The sequence below is a fragment of the Armigeres subalbatus genome, chromosome 2 (genome assembly GCF_024139115.2).
Source record: "Armigeres subalbatus isolate Guangzhou_Male chromosome 2, GZ_Asu_2, whole genome shotgun sequence".
Taxonomy (NCBI): domain Eukaryota; kingdom Metazoa; phylum Arthropoda; class Insecta; order Diptera; family Culicidae; genus Armigeres; species Armigeres subalbatus.
Window position 1 is genome coordinate 296,551,926 of NC_085140.1, and position 27,018 is coordinate 296,578,943.

The 27,018-nt window shown below is 42.5% G+C and overlaps 3 protein-coding genes across 3 annotated transcripts in view; 2 read left to right on the plus strand and 1 right to left on the minus strand.

The window, feature by feature from the left end:
• Nucleotides 1-27,018, plus strand: part of LOC134212443 (uncharacterized) — a 437,347-nt gene that overhangs the window by 199,887 nt on the left and 210,442 nt on the right. The gene's annotated exons all lie outside the window — the stretch shown is intronic.
• On the minus strand, nt 14,103-14,993 carry LOC134216570 (mite group 2 allergen Lep d 2-like). Its single transcript, XM_062695434.1, has 2 exons — nt 14,842-14,993; nt 14,103-14,782 (listed from the first exon to the last, which is right to left on the minus strand). The coding sequence occupies exons 1-2, from the start codon at nt 14,909-14,911 to the stop codon at nt 14,391-14,393; spliced, it is 462 nt and encodes a 153-aa protein (XP_062551418.1). The 5' UTR covers nt 14,912-14,993; the 3' UTR covers nt 14,103-14,390.
• Nucleotides 22,134-22,892, plus strand: LOC134216571 (uncharacterized). The gene is made up of 2 exons (XM_062695435.1): nt 22,134-22,258; nt 22,321-22,892. Exons 1-2 carry the CDS (start codon nt 22,189-22,191, stop codon nt 22,713-22,715), a joined length of 465 nt encoding a protein of 154 aa, XP_062551419.1. The 5' UTR covers nt 22,134-22,188; the 3' UTR covers nt 22,716-22,892.

Consider the following 27,018-nt stretch of genomic DNA (forward strand, 5'->3'; position numbering starts at 1 on the left):
TTGAAAATATAAAGTATGGTTTAAGTTAAAATTTAATTCAAAATTCCGCGGAATTCCGTCAAATTTCGTTAGAAGCAAATTTTTTCTAGCGAAATTTTTGTAATTTTTCGAAACGAAACGAAATCAAGAAATCAGATTTAGCCATGTTCAAATTCCGCGAAATTCCGCGGAATTTCGTTTCGAACCAACTGAAACGATTTTTTTTCGAAATACCGCATATTCTTACATTTGAGCAGGATTGAATTACATTTCAATAGTTTCCGTATTATTCGGAAGCAACTGCTGCAGACTTACCTCATTTATGTCCAGTTGGTAAGGGCATATAGTCCTGCCTACACTGGGGCGTTTTGACCAGTGAAACATATTTTTGAAAAACGTTACATTTTTGAAGATTGTGTCATTTTTATATCATACTAGTCGACCCGGCAGACGTTGTGGTGCATAGTAGGCGGAAGTGCGCGTTGCAAACTACCCATGCGAATTTCCCATTCGAATCGTTATTTTAGTTTTTTCACGATTAACTCAACTTTATTATTTATTTTCACTTAAGGAAATATCATATAAACCCGTCGGAAACTTTAACGAATGTAACTGCTGAAGGAATGAAGAAAATCTATCCAACCGTTTTCGTGTTATGCGGATACGAACACAGACCATTTCATTCTTATTATATAGAAGACTAGTCCAAGATTTTTTTTATGTACAGGTTATCCGACTTCGTCAGTAGATGGGAATAAACAGCGCGGGGAGGAAACATACATTTTCAGTGCAAAACGTAAACAAACGAGCATAAATTCCATACAAAAATCCAAGATGGCTGAGTTGGGGATATTGACAAGTCGGATAACCTGTACATAAAAATATCTTGGACTACTCGACCCGGCAGACGTTGTCCGCATAGTAGGCGAAAATGCATGCTGTGAAGTGCCCATGCAAAATTTCCATACGATACTTAATTTTAGCTTTTCATTGTTTAGTCAACTTTACCCGTGATTTTAGCATGAGGAAATATTATATAAACCCGTCGGAAAGGATTACGAACATATTTGCTGGAGAAATGAAGAAAATCCATCCAGCCGTTTTTGTGTTATGCGGATACGAACACAGACCATTTCATTTTTATTATATAGAAGATTAACCACTGAGAAAAGTTATTTTGTTGCCCAACTGAGTGGTCTAGTGCAACTTTTGAGGACAGTATGCTAGAGTCGCTCCATCATGTTGAGCAAACAAACATTAAAAGTTACATCAAAACTGTAATGTTTTGTATTTTGTTATTATTTTTTTCACATTCACATAGCACGATGGACAAATATTTAAAGGTACCAACTGATTTTATCCCTTAGGAATCTTCTAGAAATCAAACGCCCCCCGGCCAGGTGGGGCGTATTATACCGTCTTACCCTACATGAAATAGTACATTAAGGCTATATTCCGTGTGAAATTAGGCTTATAATGGTGTTTCTTTTATGTGCATGATTGTTAGCGTAAATTTCGATAGGTTTTTCGACCTGTGTGTGAAAATGACCTTGTACAATGTAAGTACATTTTTGCACCGTTACCATAATAAATTTGGTGTTTGACTTGTTTTCACAATAAAACTAAAAATCAAGTACAAATAATATTTAATGTTCGTATTCCATACGAAGGCAAACGTGCAAACAACCATCCCATCTCGAATAACAGCCGGAGAATAACCATTAAGCATTTTCGGTTCGATGCCGCTGTGTGAACCATAAATTTTAGCATATTTTATTCATTATGGGCAACCATTTAGCTGCCACCATCTCTTTCGCTTGGTTCGATGAATAAATTCTTGGAAAACGCCGTATGGAAAGAAGGAGGAAAAGCCGAGTGCAAAACCGGTAAAATCATCGAACCCACACCAGACCCGAGCCGTCCGGCCCACCGATTTACATACAACTGCCACATATTGGAACGAAGCACACTGCTTTTGTCGTCTCCGGCTCCAGAGGGCAAGAAGTCATTGTTCGAAGAAACGCGGTGTACTCTCGGATCTTCGTTTCCTTCATTTTTTCCTCGGTGTGGAGGGAGACGGCAGGGTGCAAAGATTGCTCCCACAAGATGGGATGCTCCATGGGGAACGGAAACGGGACAGACCCCCGGGGGAAGCTTCATTTGTCTTACTTTTATTGGCACAACCAGATGACCTTAGGAGCGATAACATAAAGCGTATGAAATATTACCGGGTGCTAAAGTGCACACAAATGGGAGTTTTATGGGACCATGAATAATTCTTCCTTACTTGGGTGGAAGATGGTTGTTGTTGGTGCTTTCTAAAATGATTGCTTTGGTCATGAAGTCGGGTTTACGCTTTAAATTGAAATTTATTTGACAACAAAAATGAGCTGGGACTCATCAAGATTAATGTTGATTTTGAAAATATCTCCAATGGGAGCCTTTGATTCTCCGATATCACAACAAAACAGTCGTTAGTAGAGATACCTCCATTAGAAGATCATTTTTATCAAATAACCATTCTCAACATTTGAGTGTAAGTAACTCTCTCTTCTAAGAATTGCTCAAGCAAATTATATGCTTGATCATTTTTTTTAAATAGACGATACCAACCAAAAGTGCTTTGTATTATTACGAACACCCTTCTTTTTATCTTAATCAATAGACATGCTCGTTCATTCTCTTATTTGGCCTTTGAAGTCTTTATGACAATTTTTGTTAGCATGGTTGTAGTACTTAGCAGTCACCATCAATCCAACAACCGAGTTTGTTAATAAATTAGGGGTTTGTTGTTTTGGCTCTATTTTGAATCCCAAAAAAATGCTTAAGTTGCACAACATGCCTACAATAGGTAGAGAAAGAAACATGGCTGAAGAAAAATACCATCTAACAATATACGTCGAAGGTTCACTTTTGATTTCGTTCGGATCAAGATGGTAATGGCGGCGCGATGATGAACACAACACCCTATGAAGGTGAGCACATCTAACTACTTTCAGCTGTTGAGTATTAGATAGGCAGAGTATGTTGCAATGCATAGAAAGACCTTTTGCGACATCATGAGGTGCAGTCATCGTCGAATGTCTTTAGGTGACTGAAGAAGAGTTTGTACTTGCTAGGCGCACATCTTCCCCATTTTTATTTTTCTGTCACTACTTGCTACGCTTGAGCGCTGGGCAATGTTTATGCCAAAAGGTAACGTTTAGAAGCGAAAGGTTGCCGTTTGAGGTACAAGTAATTGGTTATGGAGTTGGGGGTCGTTACGAAATGTTTGATGCTGTAACCACAATCGCGTGTGATTGTACTCAATTGCTAGCATTTTTGGTTCCTTATGTGTCCATTTTTTATGCAAATTCAAATTAACTTTGTTTGAATGAGACTCAGATCTTTCATAGCTCTAGAAATTGAACGCAGTCCTGACACCTTCCTGATCAGACAGACAGACACCAAAATCATTCAAGGAAAGCAGATTTACATTTTGACTATTTTCGTATTTCTTCTTTTGAGTTCTCTAATAAAACTAATCTTTAAATCTCAATGCCTTAATACATGAATGCAATTAGCGATTCCTGCCTTTAGTCTGTTTTCACCTTTCTGGTTAGGCACCATATTGTATTGTGTATTGTACACTTTTCTGGAAAATGATAATCTGCATCTGTATCATATCACAATGAGAATAATTTCATTCTAGAATCTACACCTCGTTTATACTCGCGTCTGATTGTAATCAAAAACTCACCGTGAACTTGAAATTTTTCCCATTAAAAAAAATGCATGCCATTAGCCCCAAAACTAACCAACAGGGACGACGCCCCCTGGGTGGAAGGTGAGCCACGTGAGAGGGGGCCAAAGTAATGCCTCGTTACGGTGTGAAATTTTTAAGGGCATCGCATCGCCACCGTAATGACTTTGTTTGCGGTGGCCCTCATCTCTCCCAGAAGCTATTCTTCGCGCGACTGGATGTAGAGGGAACTTTTTTTTCGAGGTTTGCAAATTTTCATTGCTCTTTTGTTTGATTGCTTTGCGGTGGGTGGGAAATGGTGGTGCGGCAGGCCCGGATGGTCGGGTGGGGGAAATGGAAACAAAACTGGAGAAAATTTATTGTTTTGCTTTATGATTGCTCTCGGGGTAAGAAGCTTATTCATATTGTGGCAGACAATGGGTCCATCGGACGGCAAAACGGTGTTGGAACTTGAAGGTATGAGCGCCAGAAGAAGATGATCTCTCATTTAGTTTCAACCAGTGCACCTAAGCTACAAATAGAGAACTTTGGATGTACCATCTTTTTTATCAATTGCAAAGCCTCTTTATGATTGAAACTGCACTTTTCGAATATAATTCCATCCTTAAATAGTTTTTTCGAACCGTCTTATTCTGCCTATACTATGAAATTTGGGCCAGTGGAACTGTTAGGCGAGTTTATGTCAATCGAAGTGATGTTTCTTTTGAAAGCATGTTTGTAAATCAAACAATACTATGTTTTTGTAATGAAATCATTTTTTCAGTAGCCCATAGTACCTCATGTTTCTAAAAATCTCGTAGGTATGAGAGGATGATTCCACAGGATTAGTAACTTCTCCTTCTATTTGACATCATGCTTCAATGCAACTTATTTTCCAGTCCATATTATTCTGATATAAGTTTTTCGATTTGGTTTCCATCTCTTTATTTTGAGGTTTATCCTCAGCACAGCCGTTTGGTGCGTGATGAAAATGCGTCAGATTTCTTTCGCTCCTAATTAGTGAACTGTCGATCCAAACGCACTAATTGATTCTGGAATGATGTGGGATTCATTTCGCTTTCTGGAGTTGATGTTTGTCATTAGCACACTATTATCAAGTGACCAAGTGACTAAAAGTGAATAGTATGAACCAACAATCTTATGCAATCACCAGTAGACTCAGTAACCACTTGACCATTCTATGCACTATGGGGAAAAGGGTTGCCAATAATCATAAAAATAACTGTCTCCAATTTGTCTAATTTTAATGTCAAAAGAAAGTACATACCCTTGATAAGAGAATCGAAAAATATTTGAAAGCCTCAGCTTTTCGATTTTTTGCTGTAGAAAACTTTAGAAGAAACACTATCATTATATTAATTCTTCACTATTAAATGGTCCCGCAATCCTAATGTCCGTCAATGTCCCCTCAGCTGTAAATGGGGGAATGAAGTATAACCCTAGTATCACCTTATAGTGAGTGATTTGGTTGCGCATATTTTCGATAACGACAATGCTACAATTAAAGTTTTCTCCCTTCAAGAGGCTCGGAAGCCTCCTTTCAAGAGGCTCGGAAGCCTCCTTTCAAGAGGCTCGGAAGCCTCCTTTCAAGAGGCTCGGAAGCCTCCTTTCAAGAGGCTCGGAAGCCTCCTTTCAAGAGGCTCGGAAGCCTCCTTTCAAGAGGCTCGGAAGCCTCCTTCAAGAGGCTCGGAAGCCTCCTTTCAAGCGGCTCGGAAGCCTCCTTTCAAGAGGCTCGAAAGCCTCCTTTCAAGAGGCTCAAAAGCCTCCTTTCAAGAGGCCTCCTTTCAAGAGGCCTGGAAGCCTCCTTCAAGAGGCCTGGAAGCCTCCTTCAAAGGCCTGGAAGCCTCCTTTCAAGAGGCCTGGAAGCCTCCTTTCAAGAGGCCTGGAAGCCTCCTTCAAGAGGCTCAGAAGCCTCCTTCAAGAGGCTGGAAGCCTCCTTTCAAGAGGCTCGGAAGCCTCCTTTCAAGAGGCTTGGAAGCCTCCTTTCAAGAGGCCTGGAAGCCTCCTTTCAAGAGGCCTGGAAGCCTCCTTTCAAGAGGCCTCAAACCTCCTTTCAAGAGGCTGGAAGCCTCCTTTCAAGAGGCTCGGAAGCCTCCTTTCAAGAGGCCTGGAAGCCTCCTTTCAAGAGGCCTCCTTCAAGAGGCTGGAAGCCTCCTTTCAAGAGGCTCAGAGCCTCCTTTCAAGAGGCTCAGGAGCCTCCTGTCAAGAGGCTCTGGGAGCCTCCTGTCAAGAGGCCTGGGAGCCTCCTTTCAAGAGGCTCGGAAGCCTCCTTTCAAGAGGCTCGGAAGCCTCCTTTCAAGAGGCTCGGAAGCCTCCTTTCAAGAGGCTCGGAAGCCTCCTTTCAAGAGGCTCGGAAGTATTCTTTCAAGAGGCTTGGAAGCCTCCTTTCAAGAGGCTTGGATTTTTCCTTTCAAGAGGCTCGGAAGCCTCCTTTCAAGAGGCTTGGAAGCCTCCTTTCAAGAGGCTTGGAAGCCTCCTTTCAAGAGGCTTGGAAGCCTCCTTTCAAGAGGCTTGGAAGCCTCCTTTCAAGAGGCTTGGAAGCCTCCTTTCAAGAGGCTTGGAAGCCTCCTTTCAAGAGGCTTGGAAGCCTCCTTTCAAGAGGCTAGGAAACCTCCTTTCAAGAGGCTTGGAAGCCTCCTTTCAAGAGGCTTGGAAGCCTCCTTTTAAGAGACTTGGAAACCTCCTTTTAAGAGACTTGGAAACCTCCTTTCAAGAGGCTTGGAAGCCTCCTTCCAAGGGGCTTGGAAGCCTTCTTTCATGGGGCTTGGAAGCCTCCTTTTTTAAGGGGCTTGGAAGCCTCCTTTCAAGGGGCTTGGAAGCCTCCTTTCAAGGGGCTTGGAAGCCTCCTTTCAAGGGGCTTGGAAGCCTCCTTTCAAGGGGCTTGGAAGCCTCCTTTCAAGAGGCTTGGAAGCCTCCTTTCAAGAGGCTTGGAAGCCTCCTTTCAAGAGGCTTGGAAGCCTCCTTTCAAGAGGCTTGGAAGCCTCCTTTCAAGAGGCTTGGAAGCCTCCTTTCAAGAGGCTTGGAAGCCTCCTTTCAAGAGGCTTGGAAGCCTCCTTTCTAGAGGCTTTGAAGCCTCCTTTCTAGAGGCTTTGAAGCCTCCTTCCAAGAGGCTTGGATGTCTCCTTCCAAGAGGCTTGGAAGCCTCCTTCCAAGAGGCTTGGAAGCCTCCTTCCAAGAGGCTTGGAAGCCTCCTTCCAAGAGGCTTGGAAGCCTCCTTCCAAGAGGCTTGGAAGCCTCCTTCCAAGAGGCTTGGAAGCCTCCTTCCAAGAGGCTTGGAAGCCTCCCTCCAAGAGGCTTGGAAGCCTCCTTCCAAGAGGCTTGGAAGCCTCCTTCCAAGAGGCTTGGAAGCCTCCTTCCAAGAGGCTTGGAAGCCTCCTTCAAGAGGCTTGGAAGCCTCCTTTCAAGAGGCCTGGGAGCCTCCTGTCAAGAGGCTCTGGGAGCCTCCTGTCAAGAGGCCTGGGAGCCTCCTTTCAAGAGGCTCAAGCCTCCTTTCAAGAGGCTTGGAAGCCTCCTTTCAAGAGGCTCAAGCCTCCTTTCAAGAGGCCTGGAAGCCTCCTTCAAGAGGCCTGGAAGTATTCTTTCAAGAGGCTTGGATTCCTCCTTTCAAGAGGCTTGGATTTCTCCTTTCAAGAGGCCCGGAAGCCTCCTTTCAAGAGGCTTAGAAGCCTCCTTTCAAGAGGCTTGGAAGCCTCCTTTCAAGAGGCTTGGAAGCCTCTTTTCAAGAGGCTAGGAAGCCTCCTTTCAAGAGGCTTGGAAGCCTCCTTTTAAGAGACTTGGAAACCTCCTTTTAAGAGACTTGGAAACCTCCTTTCAAGAGGCTTGGAAGCCTCCTTCCAAGGGGCTCGGAAGCCTCCTTTCAAGAGGCTCGGAAGCCTCCTTTTAAGGGGCTTGGAAGCCTCCTTTTAAGGGGCTTGGAAGCCTCCTTTTAAGGGGCTCGGAAGCCTCCTTTTAAGGGGCTCGGAAGCCTCCTTTTAAGGTGCTCGGAAGCCTCCTTTCAAGAGGCTCGGAAGCCTCCTTTTAAGGGGCTCGGAAGCCTCATTTCAAAAGGCTCGGAAGCCTCATTTCAAGAGGCTCGGAAGCCTCCTTTCAAGAGGCTTGGAAGCCTCCTTTCAAGAGGCTTGAAGCCTCCTTCAAGAGGCTTGGAAGCCTCCTTTCAAGAGGCCATGAAGCCTTATTTAAAGACGCTTGGAAGCCTTCTTCCAAGAGGCTTGGAAACCTCCTTTAAGAAACTTGGAATCCTCCTTTCAAGAGGCTCGGAAGCCTCCTTTTAAGATACTTGGAAACCTCCTTTTAAGAGACTTGGAATCCTTCTTTCAAGAGGCTTGGAAGCCTCCTTTCAAGAGGCTTGGAAGCCTCCTTTTAAGAGACTTGGAAACCTCCTTTTAAGAGACTTGGAAACCTCCTTTCAAGAGGCTTGGAAGCCTCCTTCCAAGGGGCTTGGAAGCCTTCTTCATGGGGCTTGGAAGCCTCCTTTCTAGGGGCTTGGAAGCCTCCTTTCAAGGGGCTTGGAAGGCCTCTTTCAAGGGGCTTGGAAGGCCTCTTTCAAGGGCTTGGAAGGCCTCTTTCAAGGGGCTTGAAGCCTCCTTTCAAGAGACTTGAAGCCTCCTTTCAAGAGGCTTGGAAGCCTCCTTTCAAGAGGCTTGGAAGCCTCCTTTCAAGAGGCTTGGAAGCCTCCTTTCAAGAGGCTTGGAAGCCTCCTTTCAAGAGGCTTGGAAGCCTCCTTTCAAGAGGCTTTGAAGCCTCCTTCCAAGAGGCTTGGAAACCTCCTTTTAAGAGACTTGGAATCCTCCTTTCAAGAGGCTTGGAAGCCTCCTTTTAAGATACTTGGAAACCTCCTTTTAAGAGACTTGGAATCCTTCTTTCAAGAGGCTTGGAAGCCTCCTTTCAAGAGGCTTGGAAGCCTCCTTCCAAGAGGCTTGGAAGCCTCCTTCCAAGAGGCTTGGAAGCCTCCTTCCAAGAGGCTTGGAAGCCTCCTTCCAAGAGGCTTGGAAGCCTCCTTCCAAGAGGCTTAGAAGCCTGCTTCCAAGAGGCTTGGAAGCCTCCTTCCAAGAGGCTTGGAAGCCTCCTTCCAAGAGGCTTGGAAGCCTCCTTCCAAGAGGCTTGGAAGCCTCCTTCCAAGAGGCTTGGAAGCCTCCTTCCAAGAGGCTTGGAAGCCTCCTTCCAAGAGGCTTGGAAGCCTCCTTCCAAGAGGCTTGGAAGCCTCCTTCCAAGAGGCTTGGAAGCCTCCTTCCAAGAGGCTTGGAAGCCTCCTTCCAAGAGGCTTGGAAGCCTCCTTCCAAGAGGCTTGGAAGCCTCCTTCCAAGAGGCTTGGAAGCCTCCTTCCAAGAGGCTTGGAAGCCTCCTTCCAAGAGGCTTGAAAGCCTCCTTCCAAGAGGCTTGAAAGCCTCCTTCCAAGAGGCTTGGAAGCCTCCTTCCAAGAGGCTTGGAAGCCTCCTTCCAAGAGGCTTGGAAGCCTCCTTCCAAGAGGCTTGGAAGCCTCCTTCCAAGAGGCTTGGAAGCCTTCTTCCAAGAGGCTTGGAAGCCTCCTTCCAAGAGGCTTGGAAGCCTCCTTCCAAAAGGCTTGGAAGCCTCCTTCCAAGAGGCTTGGAAGCCTCCTTCCAAGAGGCTTGGAAGCCTCCTTCCAAGAGGCTTGGAAGCCTCCTTTTAAAAGACTAGGAATCCTCCTTTTAAGAGACTTGGAATCCTCCTTTCAAGAGGCTTGGAAGCCTCCTTCCAAGAGGCTTGGAAGCCTCCTTTCAAGAGGCTTGGAAGCCTCCTTTCAAGAGACTCGGAAGACTAAACTAAACTAAACCAAACCAAAACCAAACCAAAACCAAACCAAAACCAAACCAAACCAAACCAAAACCAAACCAAACCAAACCAAAACCAAACCAAACCAAACCAAAACCAATCGGAAACGAAACCAAAACCAAACCAAAACCAAACCAAATCCAAAACAAAAACACAACAAAACCAAACCAAAACCCAACCAAAATCAAACCCAAACCAAACCCAATCCAACCCCAAACCAAACCAAAACCAAACCAAAACCCAACCCAAACCCAACCAAAACCAAACCAAATCCCAACCAAAACCAATCCAAAACCAAACCAAAACCAATCCAAAACCAATCCAAAACCAAACCAAAACCAATCCAAAACCAATCCAAATCCAATCCCAAACCAAACCAAAACCAAACCCAAACCCAACCAAAAATCCAAACCAAAACCAAACCAAAACCAAACCAAATCCAAACCAAATCCAAACCAAATCCAAACCAAAACCAAACCAAACCAAACCAAAACCAAACCAAACCAAAACCAAACCAAAACCAAACCAAAATCAAACCAAAACCAAACCAAAACCAAACCAAAACCAAACCAAAACCAAACCAAAACCAAACCAAAACCAAACCAAACCCAAACCAAACCCAAACCAAAACCAAACCAAAACCAAACCAAAACCAAACCAAAACCAAACCAAAACCAAACCAAAACCAAACCAAAACCAAACCAAAACCAAACCAAAACCAAACCAAAACCAAACCAAAACCAAACCAAAACCAAACCAAAACCAAACCAAAACCAAACCAAAACCAAACCAAAACCAAACCAAAACCAAACCAAAACCAAACCAAAACCAAACCAAAACCAAACCAAAACCAAACCAAAACCAAACCAAAACCAAACCAAAACCAAACCAAAACCAAACCAAAACCGAACCAAACCAAAACCAAACCAAAACTAAACCAAAACCAACATCAAACCAAAACCAACACCAAATCAAACCCAACCAAAACCAAACCAAAACCAAACCAAAACCAAACCAAAACCAAACCAAAACCAAACTGAAACCAAACTAAAACCAAACCAAAACCAAGCCAAAACCAAACCAAAACAAAAAAAAACCAAACGAAAACCAAACCAAAACTAAACCAAAACCAAACCAAAACTAAAACCAAACTAAAACCAAACCAAAACCAAACCAAAACCAAACCAAAACTAAACCAAAACTGAAACCAAACTAAAACTAAACTAAAACTAAACTAAAACTAAACTAATCTATAAATAAATTGGGTCTGACAAATCGTGTTGGTAAAATCTTTTACAAATCTCAATCATCGAGCTTTCCCGCGCGAAATTCTTAATTCCTGATTTACATTGATCAAAAACGCTTGTTGCATTCACTACTGTTCGATCAAACGGCATTTTTGGCCAGCAAACAAAATTTACGGTCAGTTATATGACATTTTCGGTCAAATAGTCCATTCTACCAAACGATCATTTTGGCTAAATGACATGTTCGACCGAACGACATTTTTGGCCGACTCGACATTTTCCGCACAACCATTTCGGCCTGGTAATTGTCCTTTTTACCGTATGATGGCTTTACTATTATATACTGCATATACTGTTTTTTTTTCTTAATGACATTTATCTAAATGGGTGAATTTCGGCCAAACGACCCATGCTCTTTGCGGATATGTTAAGCGGATTAAATGGATTTTCCTGCATCTTACTTTAACATACTTTTTTGTAAGAGCTTCCAGCCTTTCTCTGAGCTCAGATCTTGATGATCTACAGGACAGGTCTAAAGGAGAAGAATCAAGGCAAGGTACTTTATCTGTACTGAAATCTTAAAAAAATTACCAGACAGTGTGAAAAATTGGGTAATGAATATCTTAAAATGATAAGACAAATATGCAATGCAACCCAATTTATTATTGAAGAAGCTTTTTTGATCTGTTCGTTTTATTTTTTGTTTTACATGTCACCTCCTGGAGTCTTTGAGGCTTTTAAAACGCGTGTTTTTCTATAAGAACATTGTCTGTATTTTCTTTCGCTGTCGAGCTTAACAATTAACTTGAAAAATGTGACTTAAGTAAAAATCTTGAAATAAAAAAAAAACTTTTCCAAAAAATTGAAAACAAAAAAAGTAGACCATAAATACTGTTTTTTAGGGACACCCTAATCCAAGTAAGTAAAATTGCTCTAAACCAGTCAACTTAAGAGCCATATGAAAAGCTTTTTTAGCAAAATTTATTGGAATAAGCTGCGCTACAACTTTGTAGAACGCTGCATACAGTATTCCGAGAAATAAAAACCATATTTTTAAAATTATTTTATATACTGGCCCACCCTATTTTTTTATAGCACTATAATGATGACCTTACTATTCCGAACAATTTAGTAGAATAACATTTTTTTCTAAAAAAATATAGTTTTGGCGTAAAATGCATCTTTCCGCGTAAATCTGGATCCTAGACCATAGTTCCCTGTTTGAGACTGTTACCAGCGCCTCCGTAGTGCTGTGTCTGCTCTGCGTGAAATCTTGTTCTAATTGAGGATTTGATCCAATCCTGCAAGTTACTTGATATTGATATCTGGGCTTGCGATGCATGTTCGGGATTTATTGGTTAACCTATTTTTAAACGATTCACCAATTATTGATAATAAATAGTAGAAAATCAGTTATGTAGAGAGAAAAGGTGTGAAATGTAGCCAAATCAGATTCGATGGATACGGGGAATTGACTGATACCCCATCATTATAGAGCTGCTTTATGGAACAACTTTTCGCAAGGGCAGCTGTTGCACAATTGGCAACACGTCCATGTACTTAATGGAATAGTGTGGGTTCAAGTCCCACCGGCAGCCCAATCTTTTTCCGCAATGTCTCATGAAAAACACCTTAAATGGCAAAGTTAACTATGTGTATCAAAATTAAACACCGTTTCCAGAAAAAGCAGAAAAACAGTATTTTCAGAACAATAGTCGGCCAACAAGCGTTGACTCTTCCTTGATCGAATGGTTAAAAAAATTGAAAATCCATCGAGAAACGGCTGAGATATTAAGTTCAAAGTCTATTACATTTTCGTGACGGAATCCGATTTTCGCAATCGCAAAGTGTCCTCCGATATAGTACCCCGTAGTTCAACGTCAAAAGTGCTGTCAATATAGTAGAAGCATAAGTACTAGAACGCTAGTGGCGCTGTAGTCATTTAAATTATTTTGGCAAATTATGCTTCAACAAGCTTCAATTGGCTATAATTTATGCATCATGTTGTAGTGCATGTTTGGTTTCATCGCCAATATCGGTTTGACATTTGTAGTACCGAAACTTTGGCTGCCAGGTCGAAGCAACCTAGATGTTAGTCACACGAACAGGGACGACATTAGCAATCATATACTTTTGAATCAACCGTCTATATTCAATTCGTCATAATGAAAATGCATTTCAACAGTGTTTACCAGTCTATTGATGAGATGAATGTGAAATTTCTTGGTCGTTTATTGTTCAAGCAATACCAGCTTCTGAAGCTTAGTAAGCGTGGAGTTGGTTAGGAGTACGAAGTTCAAGTTCATTGTGGTAAATTTACAACTACGAAGCCAGAGGGGAAGAATGTCATTCTGCGACGCATAAACTACGCAATCGTACTGCTAAAAATGTTACAAGAAATAATGTCAGTTGTCGTGAAGCGACAGCGTTTTACAACAGATATATGGGAGGAGTGCGTCATGCCGGCCAAATGATCACTCTTTGCAATTTTGATCTACATACAAACAAGTGATGGCGTCCTGCTTTTTCTTCAAGCTCTTTCGGATTGCGTTTTTTAAATCTTTTGTACTTTTCAATTTTCCAATTCCAAACAGTTTTTAAATAGGGGAACAGACGGCTTTGGCAGGTTTTGTTCTATTATTGGCAGGGGGGTTTTTGTCGACCGAATGTTATGAAATTTGGCCACAATATTCTTTGATATGCAAAGAATGTTTGGGCCAAATTTGAGCATAATCAGTCATAGAACAAAACCTGCCAAAGCCGTCATTACCCCTACATAGGTTTGAGAAATGAATTTCCAAAAACCCAAACTTATTGCCCAGTGGTGATGATCGTGCCTTTTTCGACACAATCGCTTGATTTCACCTCGGCGTATTACGTACCACGAATAATTGCCTACATTACGGCGTATACAAATGGTAGCTTTTCGGTAATGAGCGAGAAAGGCAAAAATTGGCGCGTAGGGTAAGACGGTATAATATGCCCCCCTAAGGCAATACATATGAAAACTTTTTACTTTTCAACGCAATTTATGCAAACTTTGTGTAGTCCAAAAAGTCGTAAATACATTGCCTGTGAGTAGTCATATAAAAATATCACTGAGAACACGTAATAAAGCTTTTTTGAAAAGTCGTGAAAAATGGATTTCAAAAGTTGTTGTCCAACTGAGTGTTCCAGTGCAAGTTATGCATACGTACAGTATGCTAGAGTCGTTCCAGAATGGTGATTAAACAAACATTGGAAGTTACATCAAAACTGTAACTTTTTGTATTTTGCTATTATTTTCATTAAGTAATACAAAAATACTTCCACATTCACATAGTATGACGGTTTTACAAATATTTGGAGGTACCAACTAATTATTATCTTTAGTTAGTTATTGTTTTCTAAAAACTAAAGGGGGCGTTTTGGCCAGGTGGGGCGCATTATATCGTCTTACCTTATTTACATTTTAATCAAATATTCCACATTTAAAATAAATTGTTTTTATTTTGAATTAATGTACAAAAAATTAATATCCATTTTGGAGTATTCACAGCATTTTTAAAGTCTAAATCTAAAATATCCACATTTATGATTTTCTGATCTCCTGACTAGAGGCAACAGCAAACGATCTCGGACGGAAGCTCGCATCACTTGCTCCCAATTCTGGCATTGAAACGCGCACAAGCCAACGGAACACCACCATCGCCGGTAAGGTTCACCTCCACTTCGATCGGTATATTAAAGGCCGGAACTTCCAGCCGGTCGATGTAAACGGAGTAGTTGAACGACCGGCCGGCAACGATTGGACAACCGCCAACAATGCTTCCATTGCAAGCGTTGACCAGTTCCCGGGGAACTCTGTATCCCAGGTCAATGCCCAGCGTGCGAGCAATTATGCGGGTGGTGGCGGTCTTGCTGTTAATACGGCCAATGATGTCGGTGCCCACGGAGTGCAACGATTTTCCGGGAATTAAGATGCATTTATTTCCGGCGCAGCCCTCCACCGATAAGGTTTGAGGCACAGGAGCATTATTTGGACCTGTAAAACGGTTTGCAATGTTAATGCTTAGCTTTGCAAATGAATTTGAATGTACTTACAGCGTCGGAAGTTGATATCTGCCATGTAAATGGCTGGTATCAGAGTGACAAGCAGGAAGAATTTCAACATCTTACCAAACTGAGGTAAACTGTTTTGGATTATGAATGAAGCAATCTGAGTCCGATCTCCTGCTTATATCAAAATTCATCTTACAGCTGATCTCTTTATCAGTTGAAAAGCATTTAGGGCGTGTTGGCAGATAAGACACACTACTACGTAATTGTCCCTTCTTACTGTTCAGCTCATTACAACAAGGTGTTTTTTTTTTATGAAAGACAAACAAAACTCCAATGTGATGGTAGGGCCTTCCTAGTTCAGCGGAGAAGTGCGTGGCTATAAAAGTAGTATCATACTGAAGGTTGTTGGGCTCGAACACTGACCCAGTATTACAGTTTGGATTTTTTTACGATCTCCATTATTCCATGAGAATAGTTTATTGACCTTTAAAGCCTTGAAATCAAAAAACTGTAGAATTACTTATGAATACTGGCTGCACCGAGTGAACAATGTGCCAGTTGAGATATGTAATGCCAAGGTAACAAGGAGGTAATGAACTGATTGTTTAAAACAGATAACTCGAAGTAAATGTTTGTAGGCAGTGTGCTGTCTAAGCATGTAGCTTAGAGTGAATTGAACTTTGAATTTTAAGCTCCCGTTTGCAGTTGCCATTTTCGTAATCCTCCTAAATGTTTAGCTTATTTGGTTGCACATTATTGATTGTGCGCAGATCATTTGAAGATTACATAAAAAATGATGTGGACATCGCCACTTATGTGAAAGAGCGTACCATAAAGTGGCCCATAAACTATTCAAATATAATCAAAGTAAACATTTCCTGAGCTGAAAACAGTTCCTATTGCGCAGTGTTCTGAATTTTGTAAGGAGAGTTATATGAAAATGATCATGATTGATATTGTTAATTTGAATTTCAATCAAAATTTGAATCACTTTGATGTAAGTTTCGAGATTTGGAAACGCAATGACTAAGCGTAGAAGTTACTTGAAAAAGTGTGATTTACATTTCTTTAATCTCAATATCAAATATGGCAAAATTTGGTTTTCCCTCAAAAACTACCCGCTAAAAATATGGAACCATTCATAAAAGTATTGCAAAAGTATTACCTACTACTTTAAGAATTTCAATCTTTCATATTTTTCCCACTGACAATTCTATTTTGTAAACGAACCCCTATTCCGAGTTGATTTTTTCCAATTATTTTACAGAACATTGATGCCTTTAATAAATTTTCATATCTCGATCTGCACCAAGAGCTCTACTTCACCAAAATTGCATGATATTTAAAGCATATTTTCAATGGCAGGTTTTCGACGACTATTATTACGCCTTCGTATTAAATTAATCGATGATTTTGATGCTGGCATCGAAAACATGGCCGCTTCGCAGACCCCTGGTGGTTACATACTATTACTTGTTTTGTTTTGTTTCTATGATGTACAGTTTTGCAAATCTTTTCAAAGACTTGACTTGTTCTGGAACTTCCTCTTTCACTCTGTCTCGAGAATTTCTAAGCTTTTTCTTTAAAATCTTCATAAATATTTGCACGAAGCCCATTGTACTCATTTACCAAGCATTATAGACGTTAAAACCATTGGCATAACTACAGAGGGGCTAGAGGGTGCTTTAGCCCCACCTAGGATCTTGCTAGCCCCCCCTGGAAAATTTGCTACTTTGCATAAATAGGTATTGTTATTGCAGATAATAAATTGTATTCATTATGAAGCGTCCACAAATTACGTAACGCTTAGAGGGGGAAGGGGGTTTGTCAATTTTCAGATGTTTCATACAAAAAGTGTGACAAAGGGGGGAGGGGAAAGGGTTGTGGCTGGTTTGAAAATGCCCAATTTTTGCGTTACGTAATTAATGGATTTTCCCTTATCCCTCTCTTCGATCAAGTTTTTGTGCTTCGAGCAACTGTTATATTTTGCGATAAGAATGGTCCCAGTAGGCGTAAAAAATGAAGTTAAGACACAACTCGTAAAAAAAATCCTCAGATAGTTGATTTGAAAATTTTAATTGGTTGATAAAATTGTTAATTAAATTAAAAATTACCGAAAAATAAAATTTTATTTTAACATGCATTTAAGGTTAGTTTCTTGTGGTCCGATCGCCGTTGGAAAGCTCTCCGGAGGTGCAAATCTTACTGAGCGTCTGTTCTCCATGTTAGGGGCGGCTGATCATCGTCCGAGTGCCAGCGAGGGACTCTAAGTGAAACTGTGCACCATGGTCCACCGGAAATAAGGAGGAATGGTCCTCCGGAAATTTAGGGGGTTTGGTGTCAGGCCCTGCAAGCCAGCCAAAAAAACTCATGCAACGAACAATCAACAAGAGAGTACGGACCGGAACCATCGGCAAAGACCACTGCGACGAAAAGAAACTAGCGATTGGAAACTTGGTTCGTGGAACTGCAAATCTCTCAACTTCATCGAGAGCACACGCATACTCGCCGATGTGCTCAAGGACCGTGGATTCGGCATCGTAGCGCTGCAGGAGGTTTGTTGGAAGGGATCAATGGTGCGAACGTTTAGAGGTAATCATACCATCTACCAGAGCTGCGGCAACACACACGAGCTGGGAACAGCTTTCATAGTGATGGGCGATATGCAAAGGCGCGTGATCGTGTGGTGGCCGATTAATGAAAGAATGTGCAGGTTGAGGATCAAAGGCCGGCATAATCAACGTCCATAGTACACACTCCGGAAGCACTGATGATGATAAGGACGCATTCAACTCGCAGCTGGAACATTTCTACGACAGCTACCCAAGCCACGACGTCAAAATCATCATAGGAGTTTTGTACGCTCAGGTTGGCCAAGAGGAGAAGTTTAGACCGATTATTGGGAAGTTCAGCGCTCACCGACTGATGAACGAAAACGGCCTACGACTAATTGATTTCGCCGCTTTCAAGAATATGGCCATTCGCAGCTACTTCCAACACAGCCTCCCGTATCGGTACACCTGGAGATCACCAATGCAGTCGACCATGTTCTGATTGATGGACGGCACTTCTCCGGCATTATCGACGTTAGGACATATCGTGGCGCTAACATCGACTCTGACCACTATCTGGTGATGGTTAAACTGCGCCCAAAACTATCCGTCATCAACAATGTTCGGTACCGACGATCGCCGCGGTACGACCTAGAGTGACTGAAGCAACCTGATGTCGCCACTGCATATGCGCAGCATCTCGAGGCAGCGTTGCCGTAAGAGGGTGAGCTCGATAGGGCCCCTCTTGAGGACTGCTGGAATACAGTCAAAGCAGCCATTAACGACGCAGCGGAGAACAACGTCGGATATATGGGACGAAGTCGACGGAACGATTGGTTCGACGAAGAGTGCAGACAGATTCTGGAGGAGAAGGACGCAGAGCGGGCGGTCGCGCTTCAGCAAGGTACCCGGCAGAACGTAGAACGTTATAGACGGAAGCGGAGACAGAAGAAGAAACGCCGCCTGTAAGAAGCGGAGTGCGAGGAGATGGAACACTGGAACAGCTGTGCCGTTCTCAAGAAACACGCAAGTTCTACCAGGAGCTACCGCGAGCCGAAATGTGCCGGGATAAGGATGGGAGCATCTTGACGGACGAACATGTGGTGATCGAAAGGTGGAACCAGCACTACGAATACATTTGAATGGCACTGAGAGTACGGGCAGTGAAAGTCAAGGCAGCAGAGGAGATGACTACGTCACTTCAGCGGACGATGGAAGCCAACCAGCCCCCACCTTGAGGGAAGTTAAGGATGCCATCCAACAGCTAAAGACCAATAAAGCAGCTGGAAAGGATGGTATCGGAGCTGAGCTCATCAAGATGGGCCCGGAAAAGCTGGCCACTTGCCTGCACAAATTGATAGTCAGAATCTGGGAAACTGAACAGCTACCGGAGGAGTGGAAGGAAGGGGTTATATGCCCCATCTACAAGAAAGGTGACAAGCTGGAGTGTGAGAACTTTCGAGCGATCACCATCCTCAATGCCGCCTACAAAGTGATATCCCAGATCATCTTCCGTCGTCTGTCACCTTTAGTGAATGAGTTTGTGGGAAGTTATCAAGCCGGCTTCGTTGACGGCCGCTCGACAACGGACCAGATCTTTGCTGTACGGCAAATCCTTCAAAAATGCCGTGAATACCAGATCCCAACGCACCATCTGTTCGTTGATTTCAAGGCGGCATACGACAGTATAGACCACGTAGAGCTATGGAAAATTATGGACGAGAACAGCTTCCCTGGGAAACTTACCAGACTGATCAAAGCAACGGTGGATGGTGTATACAGCACTGTGTGAAGATTTCGGGCGAACACTCCAGTTCGTTCAAATCGCGCCGAGGACTAAGACAAGGTGATGGACTCTCGTGCTTGTTGTTCAACATTGCGCTAGAAGGTGTCATGCGGAGAGCCGGGTGTAACAGCCGGGGTACGATTTTCAACAGATCCAGTCAATTTATTTATTTTGCGGATGACATGGACATTGTCGGCCGAACATTTGCAAAGGTGGCAGAACTGTACACCCGCCTGAAACATGAAGCAACAAAAGTTGGAGTGGTGGTGAATGCGTCAAAGACAAAGTACATGCTTGTGGGCGGAACCGAGCGCGACAGGGCCCGCCTGGGAAGCAGTGTTACGATGGACGGGGATACCTTCGAGGTGGTCGAGGAATTCGTCTACCTCGGATCCTTGCTAACGGCTGATAACAATGTCAGTCGTGAAATACGAAGGCGCATCATCTGTAGAAGTCGGACCTACTACGGGCTCCAGAAGAAACTGCGGTCAAAAAAGATTCGCCACCGCACCAAATGTGTCATGTACAAGACGTTAATAAGACAAGTTGTTCTCTACGGATATGAAACATGGACAATGCTCGAGGAGGACTTGCAAGCACTCGGAGTATTCGAGAGACGGGTGCTTAGGACCATCTTTGGCGGTGTGCATGAAGACGGTGTGTGGCGGCGAAGAATGAACCATGAGCTCGCCCAGCTCTACGGCGAACCCAGTATCCAGAAGGTAGCTAAAGCCGGAAGGGTACGATGGGCAGGACATGTTGCAAGAATGCCTGACAGCAACCCTGCAAAGATGGTGTTCGATTCCGATCCGGCAGGGACGAGACGACGTGGAGCGCAGCGAGCGAGATGGGCAGACCAGGTGCAGAACGACTTGACGAGCGTGGGGCGTATTCGAGGATGGAGAGATGCGGCCTCGAACCGTGTATTGTGGCGTCAAATTGTTGATTCAGTGTTATCTGTTTAGATGTAGACTAAATAAATGAAATGAAGTGCTATATACGGTCTATACAGTTGGCGCAAATCTTCTATTCTATTCGAATACAGCATAAGTGGGCATCATCTGGAGCGTGTAGAGAAGGTTGGAGATCTTGGTGTGACATTGGATAGTCAATGAATCACATACAGTGGTTGGTTTCCTACCCGCCGCTGTCAGCATCCAGGCGCTATCGTATATGTAAAAATGCCCAGCATGAGTTAACTACCTGAAGTTTGTATGGCGAAAGACATCTAATGCGGGTTTTCTCAACAGTAAGAACTTTTCACGAAAAACTACCAAAAACTACGCCTACCAAATATTTTTTTCACTTAAGGTGCTTATTTTCCAGATAATAAACTAGTTAACTCCTAGTGAGCCGCTGTAAGCACGCTCAAACACTAGCTCCAGAGAGAAGAAGGATGGGTTATAGAAGCTTCTCACCATAAACAACGAAAAGCGCTTGCTTTGGACTCATCGAAACGAAAAGTCGAAATGCTGCTTATCTTCGGGTTGGCAAACCTACACATTTGCCCACAAGGCTGACTGGAGACTTTCTCTTGTTGGGGCTTATTAGGATTAAAACCCAAAGAATGGTATATGAGAGTTCTCCTAAAACGGTACTTTGCTTTAAACAAATGTCTGTGAAATATTTCTCATGCAGTAACTATATCATTAAACCAACTTGTGTACTTTCAAACGAAATGCTGACCTCTCGGTACCCTATAACGAACAATTCGCTATACATGCCAAGGGTATCAGGCCATTAGGCCGAATTGTCATTAGGCCGAATGAGAAGTAAGAAGCAAAAAGTAACAAATGATAAGTGAGAAATCAGTTCACCATTCTGTTTTTTCTCTATTTCTTTTTCTTTGTTTCTTTTCCCTTATCCCTTTTTCCTTCTGCTTTCTTTCCTTCTTCTTTCTTCCTTACTCCTTCTTCATTCTTTCTTCTTTCTTCGTTCGTGTTCTTTCTTCTTTTGTTTATCCCTTTTTCTTTGATCCTTCTCCCTTCTTCCTCCTTTCTTCTCCCTTAATTTTTATTATTCTTTCCCACTTATTCTTTTGTCCATCTTATTTCCTCTTTATTCCTTCTTTCTTTTTTCTTTTTTACTTTTTCTTCATCACATCTTCCTTCTCACTTCTCACTACTCACTTCTCTCTTATAACTTCTCATTTCTCACTTCTCACTTCTTACTTCCCTCTTCTCACTTTTCACTTATCACTACTCAATTTTCATTTCACTTTGCACTTCTCCCTACTTACTTCTCACTTCTTATTTCTCACTTCTCACGTCTAGCCTCCCACTTCCCACTTCTCATTACCCATTTCATACTACTTACTTCGCACTACTCACTTATCATTCGGCCTAATGGCCATTCAGCATAATTACCATTCGGCCTAATGACCCAGCATCCATGTCAAGATACTCCGTTGACCCACCTACGTTATCAATCTGACCCAGATCCAAAAATGACTACGTGCAGTTTTCAGCGTACGCACAGAAACGTGAGCGTAAAAATAGACTGCGTTATCCCAAATGCAAATAAGAATGCTCTTATCTGAACATGAAACATACATCAGCATAATTCCTCTTCTTATTGGCATTACATCCCCACACTGGGGCAGAGCCGCCTCACAGCTTAGTGTTCATTAAGCACTTCCACAGTTATAAACTGCGAGGTTTCTATGCCAAGTTACCATTTTTGCATTCGTATATCATGAGGCTAACACGATGATACTTTTATGCCCAGGGAAATCGAGACAATTTCCAAACCGAAAATTGTCTAGACCGGCGCCGGAAATCGAAGCCAGCCACCCTCAGCATGGTCTTGCTTTGTAGCCGCGCGTCTTACCACACGGCTTAGGAGGGCCCCATCAGCATTACCAAATCTAAAATACCCAAGAAATGATTAGGGACAGAAGACCAAGAGTCTTCTGATTTTTTTTATCTATGCGTTTGGGATGCTGAGCTGCAACTGATAAGCAGCTCAGCTGTGTTGCTGAGGATATAAATTGGATGCACACTGTGATCACTACATTCACAATTTAGGAAAGTCTAAAGCAAGTTAGTAGAAATGTTCAAGTTTTTGTTGATCGTTGCTCTGGTGCCAGCCATCACCTTGGCCGGAGTTAGCTTCCGACCATGTAAGTTTCTTTGAAGCTAATGACCATTCTGGCGATAATTCTAAAATTCGATTGCATCGCAGGCCCAAACAACGCTCCTCTACCAAAAAGTTTAACAGTGAACGACTGCATCGGAAACGACTGTGTGCTGGTTGCTAAAAAATCGCTGTACTCCGTCGGTGTTGGCCTCATCGGTCGCTTCAACAGCAAAACGGCCACAACAAAACTCATTGCCCGTTCCCGGAATGGCGGAGACTTGGGCTTCAAAACGCCCCGTGGGCTGGTCAACGCTTGCAATGGAAGCATCAGTGGTGGCTGTCCAATCGTTGCCGGAAAAGCATTCAACTATTCCGTTTATATTGACGTGTTGGATATTCCTGCCATTAATCTACCGGTGGAAATCGAAGTGAATTTAACTGGCGACAGTGGTGTTCCATTGACCTGTGCACGTTTTAATGCTAGAATTTCGAGAAGATGATGTGAATTTGTGTCATTGTCATGATTAAAGTGTTGTGGTTTTAATTACAATATAGGTAGAATTTTCAGTTTTTTTTATAATGATTCAAACAACAGAACATTTTCAGTGAATAAGTCACAGCCCAAAGTGTATATGTCGAGTGAAACTAAACAAGCGAAAATAATCTGAAAATTAGAATCTAGTTCAAGTCTGTTTCGAATGAAAACCGAGCAGTGTTGTCCTACACTCAGAGCGAAAATTCTGCTCTTTGATTTTACTCCATCCAAATGATTTTATAAGCTTAACTAAGTAAGTGCAACTAATAAAGGAATATATGTCATGTCAAACTGACAAAAAATTGCACGCCAAAACCACAGGAGAGTGCGCGCGGAAAATACACTTCAGTGAAAACACTCCAGTCCAGTGTATTTTCTGTACGCGCGCTCCTGCGTCTCTTGCGTGCAAATTTTTTGACAGTTAGACATGATATTTAGAAAATTCAAATATCCCTTTATTAGGTGCAACTTAGTTAAGACTTTAAAATCGTATAGATGGAGTAAAATCAATAAGCAAATTTGTTTTCACTGAGTGTACGCACTAAATAGCCCGTCTAATAGTTCCGAGTGTTTTTTTTATTGTATTGTGATAAGCCTATTGCTGTGTTAACGAATTATGGCATAGTTGACTAATGAAAACCTAGCAAAAAAAACAATACCTTCACTCCCGGCAATAAGTTGTGGTGATTTGTTATGAATTAACTGAAATAGTGAGAAACGCGTATGACTCACATAGGCCAAAAGTTTGGGTCACCTCTTGGAATGTGAAAATTAATTTGGTAATAACTCATACATTTTTGCGCATTTTTAGCTCATGTAAGGAAGCACAATAAGTCTTAATTTATTGCATGGTATGTGATGCAACACTTGTATTACAATTATTTGCGAACATTTTATTAGTAGGTAAATAAGAGTTATTTTTTCATATATTTGGAGGAAAATTTCCCTCTATTGGCTTAACTAACTAAACAAATTTATATCTAAGTAGTAAGTTAAACTCATTGGCTTTCATATGCTTCAAATTGGGGTGAGAATGGGTCAATGTTGCAACTACTTAGAATGCTTATAGAATAGATTGAATGTATCTGAGGGCAAAAGGACTAAAATAAAAGAGACCTTTTTGAACGATTTTGCTATCCGACCTACCGGCTGCCGGTGAGAGCGCTGACCCATTCTCACCCCCAGACCCATTGTCACCCCCGACGGCGGTAATTTTGAACAAAAAGTGCAACTTTGTTCCAAATTTTAACATGATTTCCAAGAAGAATGTGTTCTGTCAAATATCTTCAAGTTCAAGATCTACTCATTGGCTTTCGAATAAGTCGTGAAGATCACAAATCGGACATAGGACTGAAGAAATATGTGTAAAAACTTTGTCATATATTTTATAAGGTGAACCCAAAATTTTGGCCGGGAGTGTATCTCAACTTCGACAGATTATGTTCATCGTAGGTTTATTGGATTACTTGATGATTGTTTGTAATATGTAGGACATAACAAATAACGATAATATTGAAACTGATCTGTAACACAGAACATAACATATGAACAACAAACACAACCCGAATAGCCATCCCATTTCGGATGTAATCTCAACAGGTATTCCCGTCCCAAAAGCGGCTGCTAACAATAACAAGCTTTTATTTCGACCCGCACTTCCAACACCAACCATGCAGGCGCCACCCGCTACAAAGTCCGCCAAAGCGCGTAAATCGCCAGCCATACCTGAATGAATTAATAATGAAATCGTAAAACATTTGCTTTTACACCGGGCCATAATCCCTCTGTCGGCCGATGGTGGAGGAGATGCCCATGGAAACCGTTCGTTCAGCCATTCGCCCTTGTTTTAGCTTGCATTCAAAGCCTCTGTGTGGAAGCAACAATCCGGGACGTACTATCTGTTGCTGTAAATCGTTAAATCTGATTCTGGACCTCGACTGACTGTCCGATTACAATGGTTTCCAAGAAAGGCGTAAGTTACGCTTCAAACGGAAAAGGAAAGGAATAACGAATCCAATCTCGTTAGGCCTCGTGATCGGAATGCCTCCGTGTTTTCGGAAGTACAATAGGGCGGATTTATACAAAAAAGAGTCAAAATGGCTATAAACGATAACGGGAAATAAAAAGTTACTAAAAACTCAAAGGTGCAGTCCGATCGGCTTGTATACAAATGTTCGGCCGACAATGTCCATGTCATCCGCGAAACAAGTAAATTGACTGGATCTGTTGAAAATCTCCGCATGACACCTTCTAGCGCAATGTTGACCAACAGGCACGAAAGTACATCATCTTGTCTTAGTCCTCGGCGCAATTCGAACGAACTGGAGTGTTCGCCCGAAATCTTTACACAATTTTGCACACCATCCACCGTTGCTTTGATCAGTCTTTGATCAGTACTGTCGTATGCCGCCTTGGAATCGATAAACAGATGTTGGGACCTGGTAGTCACGGTATTTTTGGAGGATTTGCCGCACAGTAAATATCTGGACCGCTTGCGAGCGGCCGTCAACGAATCCGGCTTGATAACTTCCCACGAACTCATTTACTTATAGTGACAGACGACGAAAGATGATCTGGGATATCACTTTGTAGGTGGCATTAAGGATGGTGATAGCTCGAAAGTTCCCTCAGTCCAGCTTGTCCCCTTTCTTGTAGATTGGGCATATAACTCCTTCCTTCCACACCTTCGGTAGCTGCTCAGTTTCCTAGATTCTGACTATCAGTTAGTGTAGGCAAGTGGCCAGTTTTTTCCAGGCCCATCTTGATGAGCTCAGCTCCGATACCAACCTTACCAGCTGCTTTATTGGTCTTTAGCTGTTGGATGGCATCCTTAACTTCCCTCAAGGTGGGGGCTGGTTGGCTTCCATCGTCCGCTGAACTGACGTAGTCATCTCCTCCGCTGCCTTGACTTTCGCTGCATGTACTCTCAGCGCCATATAATGTTCTTCGTAGTGCTGCTTCCATCTTTCGATCACCACACGTTTTTCCGTCAAGATGCTCCCATGCACATCTCGGCTCGCGGAACGAAGCCTTTGCGGGATGCGTTGAGCTTCTGATAGAATTTGCTTGTTTCTTGACAACGACACAGCTGTTCCATCTACTCGCACTCTGCTTCTTCCAGACAGCGTTTCTTCTCCGGGTCTGCTGTCTCCGCTTCCGTCTATAACGTTCCATGTTCTGTCGGGTAATCGTTCCATCGACTGCGTCACACATACCCGACGTTGTTCTCCGCTGCGTCGTAATGGTTGCTTTAACTGTATTCCAGCAGTTCTCTAGAGGGGCCCCATCGAGCTCGCCCTCTTCCGGCAACGCTGCCTCGAGATGCTGCACATATGCAGTGGCAACATCAGATTGCTTCATTCGTTCTAGTTCGCACCGCGGTGGTCGTCGGTACCGAACATTGTTGATGACGGATTGTTTTGGGCACAGAGTAACCATCACCAGATAGTGGTCAGAGTCGATGTTAGCGCCACGATATGTCCTAACATCGATAATGTCAGAGAAGACGTCCATCAATCAGAACAATTTGCAATTTGCGTTCGATCATTTAGTAGTTTGTCAATAACACATTCCAGAAGCTGAATTTCAAAATATGTTGTATGGTTGCAGTAACTTAAACTAAATGATTGGAATTTTGTTATCCTTTAGTCTAAGTTACTGAAACTATAGCTATAACACCGTTACTAGTGGAATTCAAACAACGAACCATTAGGCAGAGTTGTAGAAAAACTTTCGCACTAGAGGTCCACCATACAACATATTTTGAAAGTCAACTTCTGGACTGTGTTATTGACAAACTTCTAAATGATCGAACGCAAATTACTGAATGATCATTAACATCCTTGGGTCGATTTGCGATTCTATCTGCAATGGTGATATCCAGATGTACCGATACAAAGGCTGTGTAGGAACTAGGTGCTGTGAATGGCCATATTTTTGAAGGTGCCAAAATCAATTAGTCGGAGACAGTTTTCGTTCGTCTACCGGTGAGCGCCGAACTTTCCAATAGTCGGTCTAAACACCTCCTCTTGGCCAACCTGAGCGTTCAAATCTCCAAAAGCTATTTATGATTAAAAGATATTTATACTAAGCTTTCCCGAAAACCGACGACCCGTGGAAGTTTATTGCGTGCCCAACTCTAATATCTCACCTAGATAGTCCGAGGCACTTTTTCACTTCAACGGGAAACCGGTTGGATGCCAAAGTCGGTCCAGAGATTCCGGGTGGAGCATAGCGTCCGGTTTAATGGCGCTTCGGTTACCCAAAAC

What these genes read in the sequence shown, in the direction of transcription:
- LOC134216570 (XM_062695434.1), bottom strand. Translation starts at nt 14,911, where the DNA reads ATGTTGAAATTCTTCCTGCTTGTCACTCTGATACCAGCCATTTACATG. An exon ending in AGATATCAACTTCCGACGCT is followed by an intron (nt 14,783 to 14,841) that starts GTAAGTACATTC and finishes ACCGTTTTACAG; the next exon opens with GTCCAAATAATGCTCCTGTG.
- LOC134216571 (XM_062695435.1), top strand. Translation starts at nt 22,189, where the DNA reads ATGTTCAAGTTTTTGTTGATCGTTGCTCTGGTGCCAGCCATCACCTTG. An exon ending in CGGAGTTAGCTTCCGACCAT is followed by an intron (nt 22,259 to 22,320) that starts GTAAGTTTCTTT and finishes ATTGCATCGCAG; the next exon opens with GCCCAAACAACGCTCCTCTA.